Source organism: Myxocyprinus asiaticus, chromosome 28, assembly GCF_019703515.2.
Source record: "Myxocyprinus asiaticus isolate MX2 ecotype Aquarium Trade chromosome 28, UBuf_Myxa_2, whole genome shotgun sequence".
NCBI classification, from domain to species: domain Eukaryota; kingdom Metazoa; phylum Chordata; class Actinopteri; order Cypriniformes; family Catostomidae; genus Myxocyprinus; species Myxocyprinus asiaticus.
In genome coordinates this window covers 28960279-28976438 of record NC_059371.1, presented here as the reverse complement: position 1 = coordinate 28976438, position 16160 = coordinate 28960279, and the positions used below count along the sequence as shown (strand labels likewise).

The 16160-nt window shown below is 36.9% G+C and overlaps 1 protein-coding gene across 3 annotated transcripts in view; it reads right to left on the bottom strand.

Annotated features, from left to right (window-relative positions):
* The window catches only part of asxl1 (ASXL transcriptional regulator 1), a 54798-nt gene extending 40552 nt beyond the window's left edge, over nucleotides 1-14246 (bottom strand). For all 3 annotated transcript variants that reach the window (XM_051659948.1, XM_051659950.1, XM_051659949.1), the window contains exons 1-2: nucleotides 13699-14246; nucleotides 153-235 (exon numbers count right to left, since the gene is read on the bottom strand). In XM_051659948.1, coding sequence (XP_051515908.1) covers nucleotides 153-235; nucleotides 13699-13755 — 140 coding nt within the window. In that variant the 5' untranslated portion in view covers nucleotides 13756-14246. The remainder of the gene's footprint in view (nucleotides 1-152; nucleotides 236-13698) is intronic.
* Nucleotides 14247-16160: the final 1914 nt, after the last annotated feature.

Genomic DNA, 16160 nt, shown 5'->3' with positions numbered 1-16160 from the left:
AATACAAAACAGTCAGGAAAAAAAAACAACGAAATAAAGTGAACAGGCACAAAACATGGCAAGAAAACCTCAGGCAAAATACAGTACATCACTGCTCAAACAGAAATATATCTGCATGCATGTTTATTATGGTAAATTAAATTATACCAGACCTCATTTCTTTGAGCCCCTTAGTTTGGATGACATGTAGAATCTGTTTCGGCGTCATTGGGGCATCAGAAAAGTTCTCCAGAACCTGCAATCAATCAAATGAACCAATCTGTCAATGGAATGAATCAACAGCTTTAAAACTTAGCAAGTCTACATTAGTGTCAGTTTTCTCATCCATGTCCATGAAAACATGTTAACATGGTGTCAATTTTGACACCCCCAGCTTAGTTCTATTAATTCAAGATTCTGTGCATTATTTTGGCAAGCATAACACTGAAATAATCAAAATTAAGCTGCCACACACAGCATGTCCTATATAACAAATGCACAGCAGTTTATTACCAGGCTTATATGACAAGCTTTTAGCCTATATGACAGGCAGAATCTCTCATGACAGAGGAATTAATCCAAGAATAAAGACAACATGACAGACACTTGCATGGCTAAAATGTGTCATGGCATGGCATACATGGCAGTATGTGCAACACTTGAATGATGAATAACATTACTTTTGTATTGCTTTTGATCTCCCCCCATTCCAGATTTGATTTTGCCAAACATTTTCTTAGTCCAAGCAAATCATTTTACCACTGTAAAAATTAATTCCAGCTTGGTGCATGATACAAGACAACCCTCGGAAGTACTGTACAGCACTCAATGTCTGCGCTCATTTGAATCAAGGACATTGAAAAAGGAAATGGAACAGCACAATGCTATAAAGATACACACTCAATTATTGAATGTCAGGTGCACTTCCTGCAAGGAAGTAGTACAAGCAGGCATGAAAAATGTCGAGCTGTGAGAACTTCAAACTACTATGCAATACAAGACAAACCTCAGAGTTATTGATAACGCAGTACTGACTAGGCACTAAAGCTCATGTGTATGTAATGCAATTTAAAGTCTCATAGAGGAACGGTGCATTTATGCATTGCTTCTGGAGAGTCATGCACTGTGCCAGCCTGGTCTCTTTACCTCCCACTATAGCTATTTCATGGTACAGATAGTAATGAAAAGTGAGAAAATATTTTACACTGGTACAATTTAGAGAGCAGATATTATTCCGAAAATTTCAGCAGAAAGAAAGAGTGGCTTGGTATTCTTAAGATACAGATCTAGAGATCTGACTTTGGCCATTTCTGAAGGAATGGACTAATATATTCTGAGAATCTTGCTATGACTAATTTTACAAGGTAAAAAATAAAAATAATAATAATGGGATCTGTCTGTGTTACAAAAAGTGTTAAAGGAATATTCTGGGTTCAATACAATACATGCTCAATTGACAGCATGTGTTGCATAATGCTGATTACTGCAAAAAATAAATTTGACTTGTGCCTCTTTAAAAAAAGAAAAAAAAAAAAAAGAAAACGAAACAAAAAGAAACAAATATGGGTTACATTGAGGCACTTACAATGGAAGTGAATGGGGCCAATCTGTAAACATTAAAATCATCACTGGTTCAAAAATATGGCTACAAGACGCAAACAATGTGTGTTTACGTGATTTTACTGTGATAAAATTGGTTACTAACATTTTCTGTCTAAAGGTCTATCCAATTTTACAAACTTAGTTGCCATGATGATGTAATGTTGTAAACCCTAAAATTACTTTTTAAACCTTCCCCTAAACAAAACCTATCCCAACAACTTTACAGCTTTTGTAAAAATGAAAGATTCTCTCATAATTTACCCTCATTCCATCCTAGGTGTATGACTTTCTTCTGTTGAATACAAAGATTTTTAGAAGATCTCAGCTCTGTACGTCCTCGCAATGCAAGTGAATGTTTTTCAAAAATTATGAAGCTCCAAAAAGCACATAAAAGGCAGCATAAGTTACCCATAATACTCCAGTGGTTTAATCCATGTCTTCAGAAGCAATATAATAGGTGTGGGTCAGAAACAGATCAATATTTAAGTCCTTTTTTTACTATAAATTCTCCACCCTGCCCAGTAGGTGGCGATATGCACAAAGAATGAAAATTGCCAAAAACAAAAGAATGTGAAAGTGGAGATTTATGGTTAAAAAAAGAACTAAAATACTGACCAGTTTTTCACCCACATTTATATTGCTTCTGAGGATATGAATTTAACCACTGGAGTCTTATGGATTACTTTTATGCTGCCTTAATTTGCTTTTGGAGCTTAACATTTTTGGTACCCATTCACTTGCATTGTGAGGACCTACAGAGCTGAAATTTTCTAATAAATAAAATCTTCCTTTGTTCAGCAAAAGGAAGAAAGTCATACACATCTGGGATGGTATGAGGATAAGTAATGAGAGAATTTTAATTTTTGGGTGGACTATCCCTTTAATGCAAGTGCTTTTATAAAAATATATTAGCTTTACATTTCTGCCTTCAATCCCTCCCTACTTTAACCTTTGAACCCTAAATTGGCTTCTATAATTGTATTTGCCTCAATGTAACCTCGATTTTTATTTAATTTTTTTAAAGAGTCGAAATAATGGTAATTAACATCATGCCGTCGATTAAGCTTAACTTGTACTGAACCCGGAATGTTCCTTTAAGATTATCTTTTTAGAGGTCAGATATCCAACAATCTTTCAAAGGAAGGATATCTGGAATAAACACACAGACAGGGCAAGAATAAGTTACAAACGAGGGTTTAAATCTATGAAAAAGGCTCTGATCCTCATAGAAGTCAGTGAGGTTCCCCTTACTCCCCACAAACATCCAGTCTCATTCCTAGAGGATACATTATTACAACTAGCAAAAAATTGAGCCACAAAAAACAAACCACGACTCCATCCAAATCCTGTCAAGTAAAAAAGCCCACCACACACATGCCAGCATCAGAACTAATGAGAACCAAATTTTCTTTCATTGAAATATAAGCCTTCTGCCTTTTCATTACAGAAAGAAAGCCCACACACACACATTACTCTGCTGCTGCAAGGAAGGAACCATCGTGAATTACCAGAAACACTCAAATAAGTGGCCTGCTTCACATTTCTTTTTGCATCAAGTATATCGCCAAGATGATCTGATATTCACTGGCCTACAGACTAAGCATCTGGTTTCATCTTTAAAGGACACAACTGATTCCTAAAACTGTAGTTAATAATAGGGCTGGGCGATATGGCCAAAAATGTTATGATATTCTTTTTCATATTGTTCGATATCGATATTTATCATGATATACATTCACATTTACACATTGCATTAAAAAAAAAAAATAATAATAATAATTCTGTGTCAAAATAGTCACTACAAAACTGCACTGGAGATCCAGAGACAGCCAAAGCAGTGAGGTCTGAGGGATCTTTTACAAAAATATTAAAATATTTTATAGTTTATCAATCGAGTGCATTTGAAAATGAACGTTAAAAGATCATCTGTTCGTTTTGAAGCATAATAAGTCCAGTTTGAATATTTTTACATTAAAATGAAATTTTTTATATTTCCTTAGATTCAGATACCCAAGTATGGGGGCATAGAAGCCCTTGTGACTGTGGAATGATGCTGTATGGGGGTTCAGGAGTATCCCCTGAGAGAAAATTTAGAAGACGTAAAAAAGTCTAAATGGAACATTTTTATATTTTCATTAAAGTGAGAAAGACCAGGCTACCAACTAGTAATTTTCTTGTCATCCATTCCAGAGATGAAGACATCCGATTAATTTTCACAAAATTAGAACAGAAATCAATTTGTTTATTATTAAAGGCTCGTAACATGCCGATTAATAAAGCTAAATTTAGAAGGAAAAACGTTATAGTCTAAAGGCGCTTTGGAACCACTTTAACTTTTATGGCGCCTCATGTCTACACACATGCAGGGAAAAGAGGCAAAGCGTACGGAGTGGGACAGGGCATAAATGAAGCATGTTAGGTGCTATAGAAAAATATTCAAGACTACAGTGCAGAAAGATCAGAGCTGGAGTAGAAAGCACTGTTGTTTTGTCGCGCTTTTCACTAGAGATGATGAGAGTGCGCAACCGTCATCATGAAGTCTTGCAGTGAGGATGGAATCAATCCAGGGTCCAGACAGGTGTCCGAAGTAGCCTAATTGATAGCAAGGCAGCTAACATTAGCAAGTTCATCCAACCATACCCCATGTTTCCACTGGCACGTTGTGAGGGAAGCTGAGAGAGCATTTTCAATTCATTCCTACGGAAGCCGAGCGCCACACTTGCAAGATGGATTGTAAGACTGACAGCGGTGCGGAGCAAGCTCTTTCCTAGCGTTGTGAGTGTCTTTGAGTGGATTTCTTTTATATATATATATATATATATATATTTTTTTTTTTTTTTTAAAGAAATTGTATGTTTTTTTTTTTATTTACTTTATTAAATTGTGTGATATATCGGCATTGTATCGGCTTATCAGCCACCCTGCACTCTGGATATTGGCATCGGCAAATTAAAAAACCCATATCAGTCGACCACTACTAATTAGTGCAAATAATTCCAGGCGCATGCGCATTCTGCGTGTTCAAAGGTGAGCGGACAGAAAAAACGGGCTGAGAGTGTTCAGTGATCGAGCACTCTGCTGATGACGAGATTTGCATCATGTGTCCTGTACGTGGATGCTTAGCATTCCGAAGTATACTTTGGGCTTTAGTTAATAGACATACATAGCAGGCGCATGCTGGTGATGCGCTGGCTGCTATTTTCTATTTTAGCCCTCAGAGTAATGTGCAATATGTGAGCACTACACACAAACAAAATTTCAGATATAGATGCTCAATAGTTTGGTTATAACATGCATTTAGAACTGCACCCTTAGGAGTATTTTACCAGATGTAAACTAGCCTACATAGACACTTAAAGAACTTCATGGAGTGTTATGACCATCAAAATAAAAGCCAGAGGGTTTTAAAGTTAAAGATGCACGACTGAAATATATTGCCATTTTATTATAAAATTCTAAAAGTCAATAATAATAATTTATTATTATTATTATCTTTATTATTGGTTTACAAATTACAACAATATTTAAGCTGAATGGATTGCAAAACATAACTGTGAATGTAAAGTGGTCTGATATCTTACAACTAAATTGAAAAAAATAAAAATAAAAGAGATCTGAATCTTTTAAAATCCAGGAGACAAGTTGAAAAAATTTTTGCAAAAAAAAACTGGCTTCTTTTCTATGGAAGACTTTTACTGGATTTTCTGTTAATTTTGCTGCTACAGTATCCAGTAGACTGGTTAACAATAATGTTTTTCTTAATAGGTTATACATTTATATAGTAATGATGTGTAGTTAAAGGTTTGTAAAACCTCTACATGTAAAAAGAGTACCTCCAATTAGTATCACAGAGCGAGGTATAGATATTCTACTAACTGATTATGAAAAAAACAACACTGATACCGGATCGGCATCTGTCGATTCAGAGATTTCAGGTATCGGAAGAGAAAAAGTGGTATCGGTGCATCCCTGCTTTATTCACTCACACAAAAGAATTACCTAAAAGACTATCTTCCATTAATTAATGGTGGCATTGAACAATTGAATATAGAGCTATTCACGTAGTAAATACCTGCATTCAGTGTACTTATTCACATGAAAATCTATTTGGATGCGAGTGTGCGCTTGTGCCCACATCTCCCTGAGAGCCTGTTCCATTACCATTGGAAGAGGTACTGGTAGATGACTATATTTCCTTGGTATACAGACATGCCCATACCTGCTTCACAAGTCTAAATCACTCTGTGTGATGCCTGCAAAAAAGCATAGCCTGCAATTTCTTTGGTTGGTATGATTTGTGTTGGTGAAGCTACCCTTCTGTAAAGTATTTAGATGATAGAGATTACATTTCTAAGCAGGCATATTAAATCAGACATGACATTAATGTGACTTGGAATCTCACCTTTTCATATGAAATACAGGTTCTAAACTGTGACATACACTCACCGGCCACTTTATTAGGTACACCTGTTAGGGTTGCCACGGTGTACGGTGTTACCGGTTTTACACCGGTGTGAAATTTTATACTGGGTATAAGGGGGAAAAATTAAGAATGAAACTTCCAATAACAATACAATAGCCCAACAAATAGAATAGCCTTAAATAAAGAACAGTTGCCTAATAAAGAGTTTGTGACCCATGATAAATGAACCTAAATAAAGCATCGAAAGCCAGATGTTCTTTACCAACGTATCAAATTACACAGGCAGCAAAGTACACGCACTGACAGAAGACGTTTAATTGCAGGTAGCAAATATAATGTGCATGGTGGGTAACTGTAAAACGTCTCGTATTCAGAATGACAAGAAATGCTATTAGACACGCTTGAAGAAACACACTTTATTATATTTTTAAGAACAGATGACAGAAAAGCAGTCTACGCACATGTCTGACACACTGTTTGTTTGAAGGAGTGCAGTCTTGTGGAACACGCGTATGTAAAGGGTTCTCACTATTTCTTTGTTTTAGTCTTCTGAAATTTATTTGCAAAAATAGTATGTCTATGAGAATGCAGCAAATGACCTCAGACCATCTCAGCTCAGGAGGTGCTTTGAGTTGGTTTTATTTCCACAGAGCAGTTCGTTGTGAGCGCAACTCTGCAGGGTCACTTTATATAGCCTATACATCTGTGATTAAATCATAAAAATAAAAACACGTTCACCTCAAACCATGATTTATATTTCAGTGATTAATATCATCACTATAATTATATTTAGAATTATTAACATTTAGAATTGTTTTTAGATCTTAATGTGTATTAGTAATTTTATAAACCTAGTTTCCATCCACTTTTTGCTCTGTTTTGTTATCGACAAAGTGAAAATGCGTAAACAATTTTTGCTAAATTTGCTGTCTTCTGCCTGTTTCCATTCAAATGGCCTTTTATCGATAAAAATCATGATGTGCGTGAAAACGTCATGCTTAAAAAAAAAACCTTAAGCCGTTTCCATACAGAAATGTGTGTATATCGCAAATTGTGTACCTTTCGCCACCTAGACGTCCCTAATCCCCCCCGCCCCCCGAAGTTTTGGTAAAATGGGGAGAGTATTGAGACAATTAATTGAAATTAGCCAGCTTGTCATTTTAATTTCACAAATAAATGCAATCAGAAGAGGAGTAATTGCAATCAAAAGGGAGCAGTTGCCCTTCTGATAGGATTGTAATATTGGTCCTAATGTTGCGCCTAATCGCAGGTTGCCACCGGTTGCAACCCGAAAGCAAATCGTCCTGGCCCTGTTCAAGTTTCCAAGCCGCACCAAGTAGTGGTAGAAATTTTCGGTCTTAGTATAAGGACCATCCATTGATGTGTATATGCTGTGTGCACAGCTATTAAAGAAAAAAATATGCGGTGTAATATCAGGGTTTACATATGATACATTCCTGATATTCAATAGGCTATTTTGAACAATCATCTAAAGCATTGCCATCACAACTCTATTATGTACACTTATTTTGAGAATGTCATTCAGCCGACTTTTTTCATCTACAGAACAGGGTAAGGCTAATATAAGTTTGTGTAAAGAAAAGGCAAGTATATAGGCCTAACAATACAATTTTTGTGTTTGCTAATTAATTTTTTTTTTTATTTAATGCTTTATTCATTTGTAAATTTATTTTATTTAATACAGGGAATTTTGCTAGCATTTTTTAAAAAGTAAAACAATAATTTTATAGAATTGGGCTATATGTTAGTGTTCCAAAAAAGCAAACTGAAGCTTTTGTCCTAGTATTATGTATTTATTTTGAATTCAAAACATCTTTGTGCATAGAAATTATATGGTTTTTGTATTATAGGCTAATTCCATGACTGCCATCTATTAATTAGAATGGTGTGGAAAGCAATTTTAATAAATAAATGGATGGCTACAGCGATGAAATTAATCGCAAAGAGTGGCCATTCATTTGTTCACTATGCACTTGTCGATGACAGGTGCATGATATGAGATATTTGTGTTGGCACTCCTGGAAGTGTCATGACGCAGATGTGTTTGCAGCATCGGATCTGTGCAGGTATGCCATTAAGACCAATCCATAACAGTGCGAGTAATGCTTCACGTACAATAAATTGGCTTTCAAGGATGTATACCTTGTCGTCATGATTAACACAGGCTAACGATTAGGGTAAATTCTGTCATGTGACACTACATTTTTGCACTAATTCCAATTTTCTTGACAAAAAGTGTTTCCAAACGAGTTTATACACTAGAGTTAAACAGAAAAATATGTTGACACTTGTGAAATTTTTGCGATAATTTGCGTTTCCATCAGCTATATTGCTAAACTTTTTGATGCGCTACACTTTGTCGCAAAAAAACCCTTGGATGAAAACATAGTTATAGACGGATACTTGCCTGATGGTAAATGGAAAGATGGTTATATATGGGTTTTTTTTTACCACTTTGTTATTTTAATTGCTTTTTCTTTTCGTTTGAAGTGCAATTTGAATTTAGAAATGTCTTTGGTTTACATTTTTCTTTTTTTCTTTTTTTTAATAAAAAATGTAATTTCAATGCGAAATCACCAAAGCAAGAATATTCAGCCGGCGGGTTGATGATGTAATTGGATATTGTGATATAAGAATATCGTGAACATATTTTTTGAATATCGCCGAGTCCTAGGAGGGAACAAAATTAATTTATTCACACACATTCAAATTCATTACCCTTCCGAAGCAGCTAAACTGGGTCCTGGGATGAAAGGTAATAAAACACCAACATTAAACCAGCAACAACCCACAATAAGTGATGTATTTGCCCAGACAATGAAATACCCGACCGGCAGCCCATGATGGAGAGAATGCACGGATGAAGTAGGTTTGTTGCCAAAGAGATGTTGCCCTTCATAACCGTTGAAAAGCCATCTTTCAAAAAAAGATGAACACCACACATTTTAATTTCATTTAAATTATTAGTTAAAATGAATAAAAAATAAAGTTCAAAGTTTGAAATCAAGCTGTCTTGCGCTATTGAGTAGGCTATTGCGCAAAAAAAATTACCCCATAGCATAGGGCTGCCCCCTGATAGTCGACCAAACGTTAGTCGATGAGAAGAGTCTCGGTCGACCAAGTTTTGATTGGTCAGTTGGTCGCAGGAAAAACAAAAACTCCGCAGGAAACCGACAAACACCGGTATTACCGCTGGTTTAATGGTAGGTGGTACTATGGGGTAATTTTCATTAAGCAGGGTTAGGGTTAAGCCTACACAATAAAGCAAGACACCTTGATTTCAAACTTTGAACTTTTTTTATTTTAACTAAAAGTTCAAATGAAACTGGGAAAAAAAATAAGTGCATTTAAAATGTGTGTTGTTCAACTATTTGAAAGATGAACATCTCTCTCTGGCAAAGAACCTACTTCATCTGTGCATTCTCTACCGGTCGGGTATTTCGTTGTCCGGGAAAATACATTGTGTGTGAATAAATTTGTTTTGTTCCCTCCTTCACGATATATATATATATATATATATATATATATATATATATATATATATATAACACAATATCCAATTACATCGGCAAACTCAGGGCTGAGGGATCGGTGAATATTCTTGCTTTAGTGATTTTGCATTGAAAATTTAATTTAAAAAAAATGAAAAACTTAAATCAAATACATTTCTAAATTCAAATTGCACTTTCAAAACGAAAAAGCAATTAAAATAATGAAGTGATCAAAATATGTATATAAGTAACCTTCCATTTACCTTCAGGCAAGTGTCCGACTATACATGCAGGCGGAAAATTACTTACACAAATAAAGACATAAAAACAATTATAAATGTAAAAATAATTATAATGATGATAATCACTGAAATGGAAATCATGGTTCGAGGTGAATGTGTTTAGGTATTATTTTATGCTTTAATCACAGATGTATAGGCTGCAGAGTTGCGTTCACAATGAACTGCTCTGTGGAAATAAAGCGAACTGAACTCAAAGCACCTCCTGAGCTGAGATGTCTCAGGTCATTTGCAGCACTCATAGATGACACTGTTCTTGCAAAAAAAAAAAAAAAAAAATCAGAAGACAGAAACAAAGAAAGAGTGAGAACCTTTTATATGTGCGTGTTCCACGAGACTGCACACACAGCGTGTCATACATGCGCATAGACGGCTTTTCTGTCATCTGTTCTTAATAATATAATAAAGTGTTTCTTCAATCGCATGTCTGTGTCTCTACGGGCAAATTATTTGTAATATTAATTTGATAATAATAATAGCCTAATATAATAATAATTTAATACATGGGAAAATGAGCCAAATATCGTCTTGACATGGTCAAAGGCATCAGCTATTGACCATCACTCTGCCATCGTCGATCCCCGAGATCATCGTCTGTCGGCACAACCCTAATGTGCATTTCTCTCTATAAATTAACAATGTTCAGACAGTCTCCTTGCTGGTTTTTCCGACACATTCAGAATCATTACTGCTTTTGCCAGTGTCACTGAGGCTCGCTTCATGCATGCACTTGTAAAATGTATATTTTAAAGGCTCATTATTACGGTTTAGTATTTCTCTGTAATGTAGAACAGTGTTAGCAATGTTACTTATTCTTTCTCAGCCCCGGAACGTAAACCATTTTCTGATGCCCCCCCAAAAATATATTTAAGTAATTAAATTAATATCATAAATGAGAGATGACTAGTCGACTAATGGCTTAAATGAATGCCTACTAGTCGACTAGGAAAATCTTTGGTCAGGGGCAGCCCTACCATAGTACCACTTAGCATCCAACCAGCAGTAATACCGGTATTAGTCGATTTGAAAATTATGATATCGTGGCAAGTCTAACACCTGTACATCTACTACTTATTCATGCAATTATCTAATCAGCCAATCGTGTGGCAGTAGTGTAAAGTATAAAATCATGCAGATATGGGTCAGGAGCTTCAGTTAATGTTCACATCAACCATCAAAATGGGGAAAAATGTGATCTCAGTGATTTGGACCGTGGCATATTATCTCCCTAATCAAACACACCTTATTCAACTCATCAGCTCTTTAGTGGAGACTCCAAGACCTGAATTGGGTGTGTCAGAAAAGGGAGATATAAAAAAGTACACTGTTGGGGGGCTCCAGGAACAGGGTTGAGAACCACTGTTGAGTGTACAGAGAATGGTGCGAAAAAAGAAAAAAAAAAACATCCAGCAAGCGGCAGTTCTGTGGGCGAAAACGGCTTGTTAATGACAGAGGTCAGAGGAGAATGGCCAGACTGGTCCAAGCTAACAGGAAGGTGACAGCAACTCAAATAAACACACTTCACAACAGTGCTATGCAGAAAAGAATTTCTGAACGTACAATACATTGAACAGAGGTGGATGGGCTACAGCAGCAGGAGACCCCTCCAGATACCACTACTGTCAGCTAAGAACAGGAAACTGAGGCTTCAGTGGGCACAGGCTCACCAAAACTGGACAGTAGACGATTGGAAAAACATTGCCTGGTCTGACAAATCTGGATTAGGCCTACTGCAGCCTCGGTTTTCTGTTCTTGGCTGACAGAAGTGGAACCCAACATTGTCTTTTACTGTTGTAGCCCATCTGCCTCAAGGTTCGACATGTTTTCCATTCTGAGATGCTATTCTGCTCACTACAATTGTACAGTAGTTGAGTTACCGTAGCCTTTCTGTCAGCTTGAACCAGTCTGGCCATTCTCCATTGACTTCTCTCATCAACAAGCCGTTTCCGTCCACAGAACTGTCGCTCGATGGATGTTTTTGGCACTATTCGGAGTAAATTCTAGACACTGTTGCTTGTGAAAATCCCAGGAGATCAGCAGTTACAAAAATACTCAAACCAGCCCATCTGGCACCAACAATCATGCCACGGTCCAAATCACTGAAATCACATTTTTCCTCATTCTGATGATTGATGTGAACATTAACTGAAGCTCCTGACCCACATCTGCATGATTTTACATATTATACTGCTGCCACACGATTGGCTGATTAGATAATAATGAATAAGTAGATGTACAAGTGTACCTAATAAAGTGGCTGGTAAGTGTATATGCATACTACAGAACTGTTTGATATTCATGATGGTTGTCTAGCACAAATGATCCCCACCCAAAACTGCAACCGTCAAGTTTCAAGATTTACTTTCAAGTTGATAACACTGTCTGTAGCTTCAGTTGACCTCTCTTTTCCCTAATCTTGAACTTATCATGAGCAAAATTGCAGCTGACAGAACCACCTAGGAAAAACACAAAACCCTGAAAGCGATCATGACTATAACCACCCACAATTAATCAAAAACCCAGACAAAGGCTTCATGAATTCAACTGCAAAGACTTAATGCATCTGTGACACTTATATCTGACATAAGATCTGATAAGGGCATTTACACAGTACTGTCACATACGGTCTGTTTCTATTAACTTAGCACACATATGTCTCTGAGATGTCTGTTTTAGATCTTTTCATCTGGAAAGCATCACATTTAAATCAACCACTGCTATACATCTTAAAAAGATCAGATTTTACAACCATTCCAAATCAATAACATCTCAAACACATCTGCGAGAATAGTCTTGCAGATGAGCAAAAATATGTCTTCTAGATGTAAACACACATCAAATAGACGTCTGGGTGATGTACGTGTGCTATCAGGGAAAAGACTCATGTAATAAGGCTTTTAGATAAGTACATACAGGCCAAACATATAAACTTGATCAAGTCAAGACGTCAGTACTGGCTGCAAGACCTTTTTAGTGCAAAACAACAGTGTCTGAGGCATCTATTCCATGGGATGCGAAGTAATAACTTAATCATGACGATGCAGATCATATAAGATGAGCATCTTTCCAGCAGTGTTAACCGCGGGATGTAAAGTATGGATGCACTGCACCAATAAGCACTGTAGATAAATAAAAAAATAAATAATAAAAAAAACTGTACACGTACCATTGCTTAGAATAAAAGGGAACCTCTGCTAGCAGATGCACAGTTGTTTTGTCTTCACACATTACATAGAAAACATAAATCGTTTCGCAGTTGTGCGTATGTTTTGATACAGATATTAAGCATGAAATGTCCATTCATCAAATTAAAATGTTATTTATAATCTAAGGCTTATTTTAAAAGGATAACGAACTGTATGGAAATACCCGGCCTACCACTCTCACAGCCAAAGCTTAAAACAACAAACAAGTAACACAAACGCGCATTTAAGATTAACTGAGGCACACCTTAAACCTAGGCTTAAGTGGAGGATACAGATCCAGCACTTGTGTAAAATAATTGAGTATTTTTTTTATAGCACAACCCCTCAGCTAGCGAGAAGCACTGCAAACAAAGGGTCAAACAGGCAGTGCTGCTAATACGCTAGGCTACCATCAAACAGGGCTCTATCATTCAATGGGAACACAGCCGCTACAAATGTAATTATTGTGTTGTCTACACGTGAGGCATTACATTTGGCACTGTGGATTAAAAGCCATGTCCACGCAAAGTCAAAACACACAACACACTTCCTCGGCTACACAAACAGCAGCGGCGGCTCGTGAATCCAACCAGAAAACAGCTAGAACCTAGCGCGAGACAGCTTTGTTCGAGGCTCCCGTAAACCACACGCAAATGGATTAAACCGCTACAATTTGGTTCAAATTATTAATATATTACCATGCGAGCTGCCTCAGCCCACGTGCGTTCCTTCTTTCTCTTCTGTTTGTCCTTCATGTCCTCAGTTGTCTCGTGGGTGCGGGTTCTCTGCAGCAGCCTCAGCTCAATTCGGCGGATATGGAACGTGTGCGTGATATACAGCAAAAGCGTGCTAGGCTAGCTCAAATACCAAAAGGTCTCTGGTTCCTTTCCCTTCCTCGGGCGGGAAAATGTATGTGCGTATTTATTCCGTTAATTCTAGCGCGCGCTTCAGTAAAACGGTTTGTCAAGAAAAGCGATCGGTTGTTGCAGCAAAGGCGTTGTGCACACAATCCAGGTAGTTATTTGTAACGTCTTGCTGGTTAAATAGTGGTAAACACAGACAGGGGGCAGAACAGGCGAGCCCCGGCAGCCACTACTAACGCCTTTGGCATACTGCAGGAAATCCTCACTTTGGAATGCAAGACGAGAACACAACAACGAGGTCAAAGGTCAAACACACTGCAGGAATGCAACACAAAAACAATTCTCCCCATCCCCTCTTCACTCGCGTCTACAGTCACGGCTCATCTGACGCATCTTACGGGCGGTGAGGACACGCCCATTGTGATGTGCGTCGAGATCAAACGTGATTCAAATGAGCCAGAATAGCATGCAAATAACAAAAACGTCCAAGAATGAATAATTGTGCTCTGTAAATTTTCTCCAGGCGTTCAGAGCGGGCGTTTATTGCATCCAACAAACTACTACTACTCATGAGCTTTCTATTTAAAAAGCGTAAACATAGAAACACTGCACAAACATCAATGAAATATTCCTTCATGCAAAGGAATATGTAATTACCGTATATTTATTTACTGACAGAGTTTTAAACCACAGAGAATTTCGTTGATTGAATTTTATAACATGCACATTCATTTACAACCAGAGGCCTTTTATTTTGAAAGGTATAAATAGAACCTGGCTGGAAAACAAAACCCCAAAAAATAAAAATTATATATATATATATATATATGTGTGTGTGTGTGTGTGTAATTCCACAGGACTGTTCTTTTGAATAAGGAGAAGTTTATAGACAGTGATTAGTTAGTTTTTAATATTTTAAAATTAATATATGATTAAGAAAGTATACAGCAAAGATCGTGTTCATGATATTTTATTGAAATCATTTTGAAACACTGCAGGGCTTGATAGTCGCCATCTTTGTTCGGGGCAAAGATGCCGAAAAGTTGTTTTGCATTTAACTGCACCAATAGGTACAATAACAAAAATCCAGAGATCGCATTCCACAGGTAGGTAACAAATATTCAGTTCATTGTCATGATGATTTAATGGCATTTTATTAAAGTTATACAATGACTCAAGATTTCTTTATCCCTGGTCAGGTTCCCTTTCAGTAAGCCATCATTCTTGAAGCAATGGTTAGATAACACTGGACGTGACGACTTTCAGCCCAGGAAGCACATGGTCATCTGTTCACTACATTTCACTCCAGATTGTTTCAGTGGTTTGGGTAACCACAAGAACCTGCTGTGGAACGCTGTGCCAACCTTCTTTATAATCCCACCTCAGGATGCAAAGGTACCTAAAGGGATAGTTCACCCAGTAATGAAAATTCTCTCATCATATACTAACCCTCATGCTATGTTAGGTGTGTTTGACTTTCTTTTTTAATGCACAATGCAAATTAAGATTTTTAGAAGAATTTCTCAGCTCTGTAGTCCCACACGATGTAAGTGAAGGGTGACCAAAACTCCAAAAAGCACATAAGGCTACATAAACGTAATCCATATGGCTCAAGTGGTTTATTCAATGTCTCCTGAAGCGATCCAATTGGTTTCGGATTAGATCAAACCAAAATGTTACTGCCTTCTTTGTAAATCTTGACATCAGCAGTCTTCTTGGCAATCATGATTTTAAACTCAATTACACTTCCTAGTGCCATCTAGTTCTCTGCGCATGTGTCAAGTACTAGGAAGTTTAATCAAGCCTGAAATCATGATCGAGCCTCGAGACTGCAGTCAATCTGTACAGTGAAAAAGGAGTTATATTTTGGTCAGTTCTCACCCAAAACTGCTAAAATCGCTTCAGATGACAGATTAAAATACTTGTATGTATTACTTTTATGCTGTCTTAATGTGCTTTTTGGAGCTTCAAAGTTTTGGTTACCATTCACTTGCATTGTATGGACCTACAACGCTAAGATATTCTTCTAAATATTTTCATGTGTACTGCAGAATTAAGTCGTGCATCTGGGGTGGTATGAGGGTCAGTAAATGATGAGAGAATTTTCATTTTTGGATGAATTATCTCTTTAAGGTCACGTAAAACAATGATTTATCAGTGCTTCTTATCTGTGACATATTGGCATTTTTGCGCCATCAGCAAAATAATTATAGGAAGAGGCTAAAAAGAACTTTTAAATTTGCTGCTGATAAATCGGATGACATTGCACCTGTGAGGAAGGCTCCTCACAGTGAGGA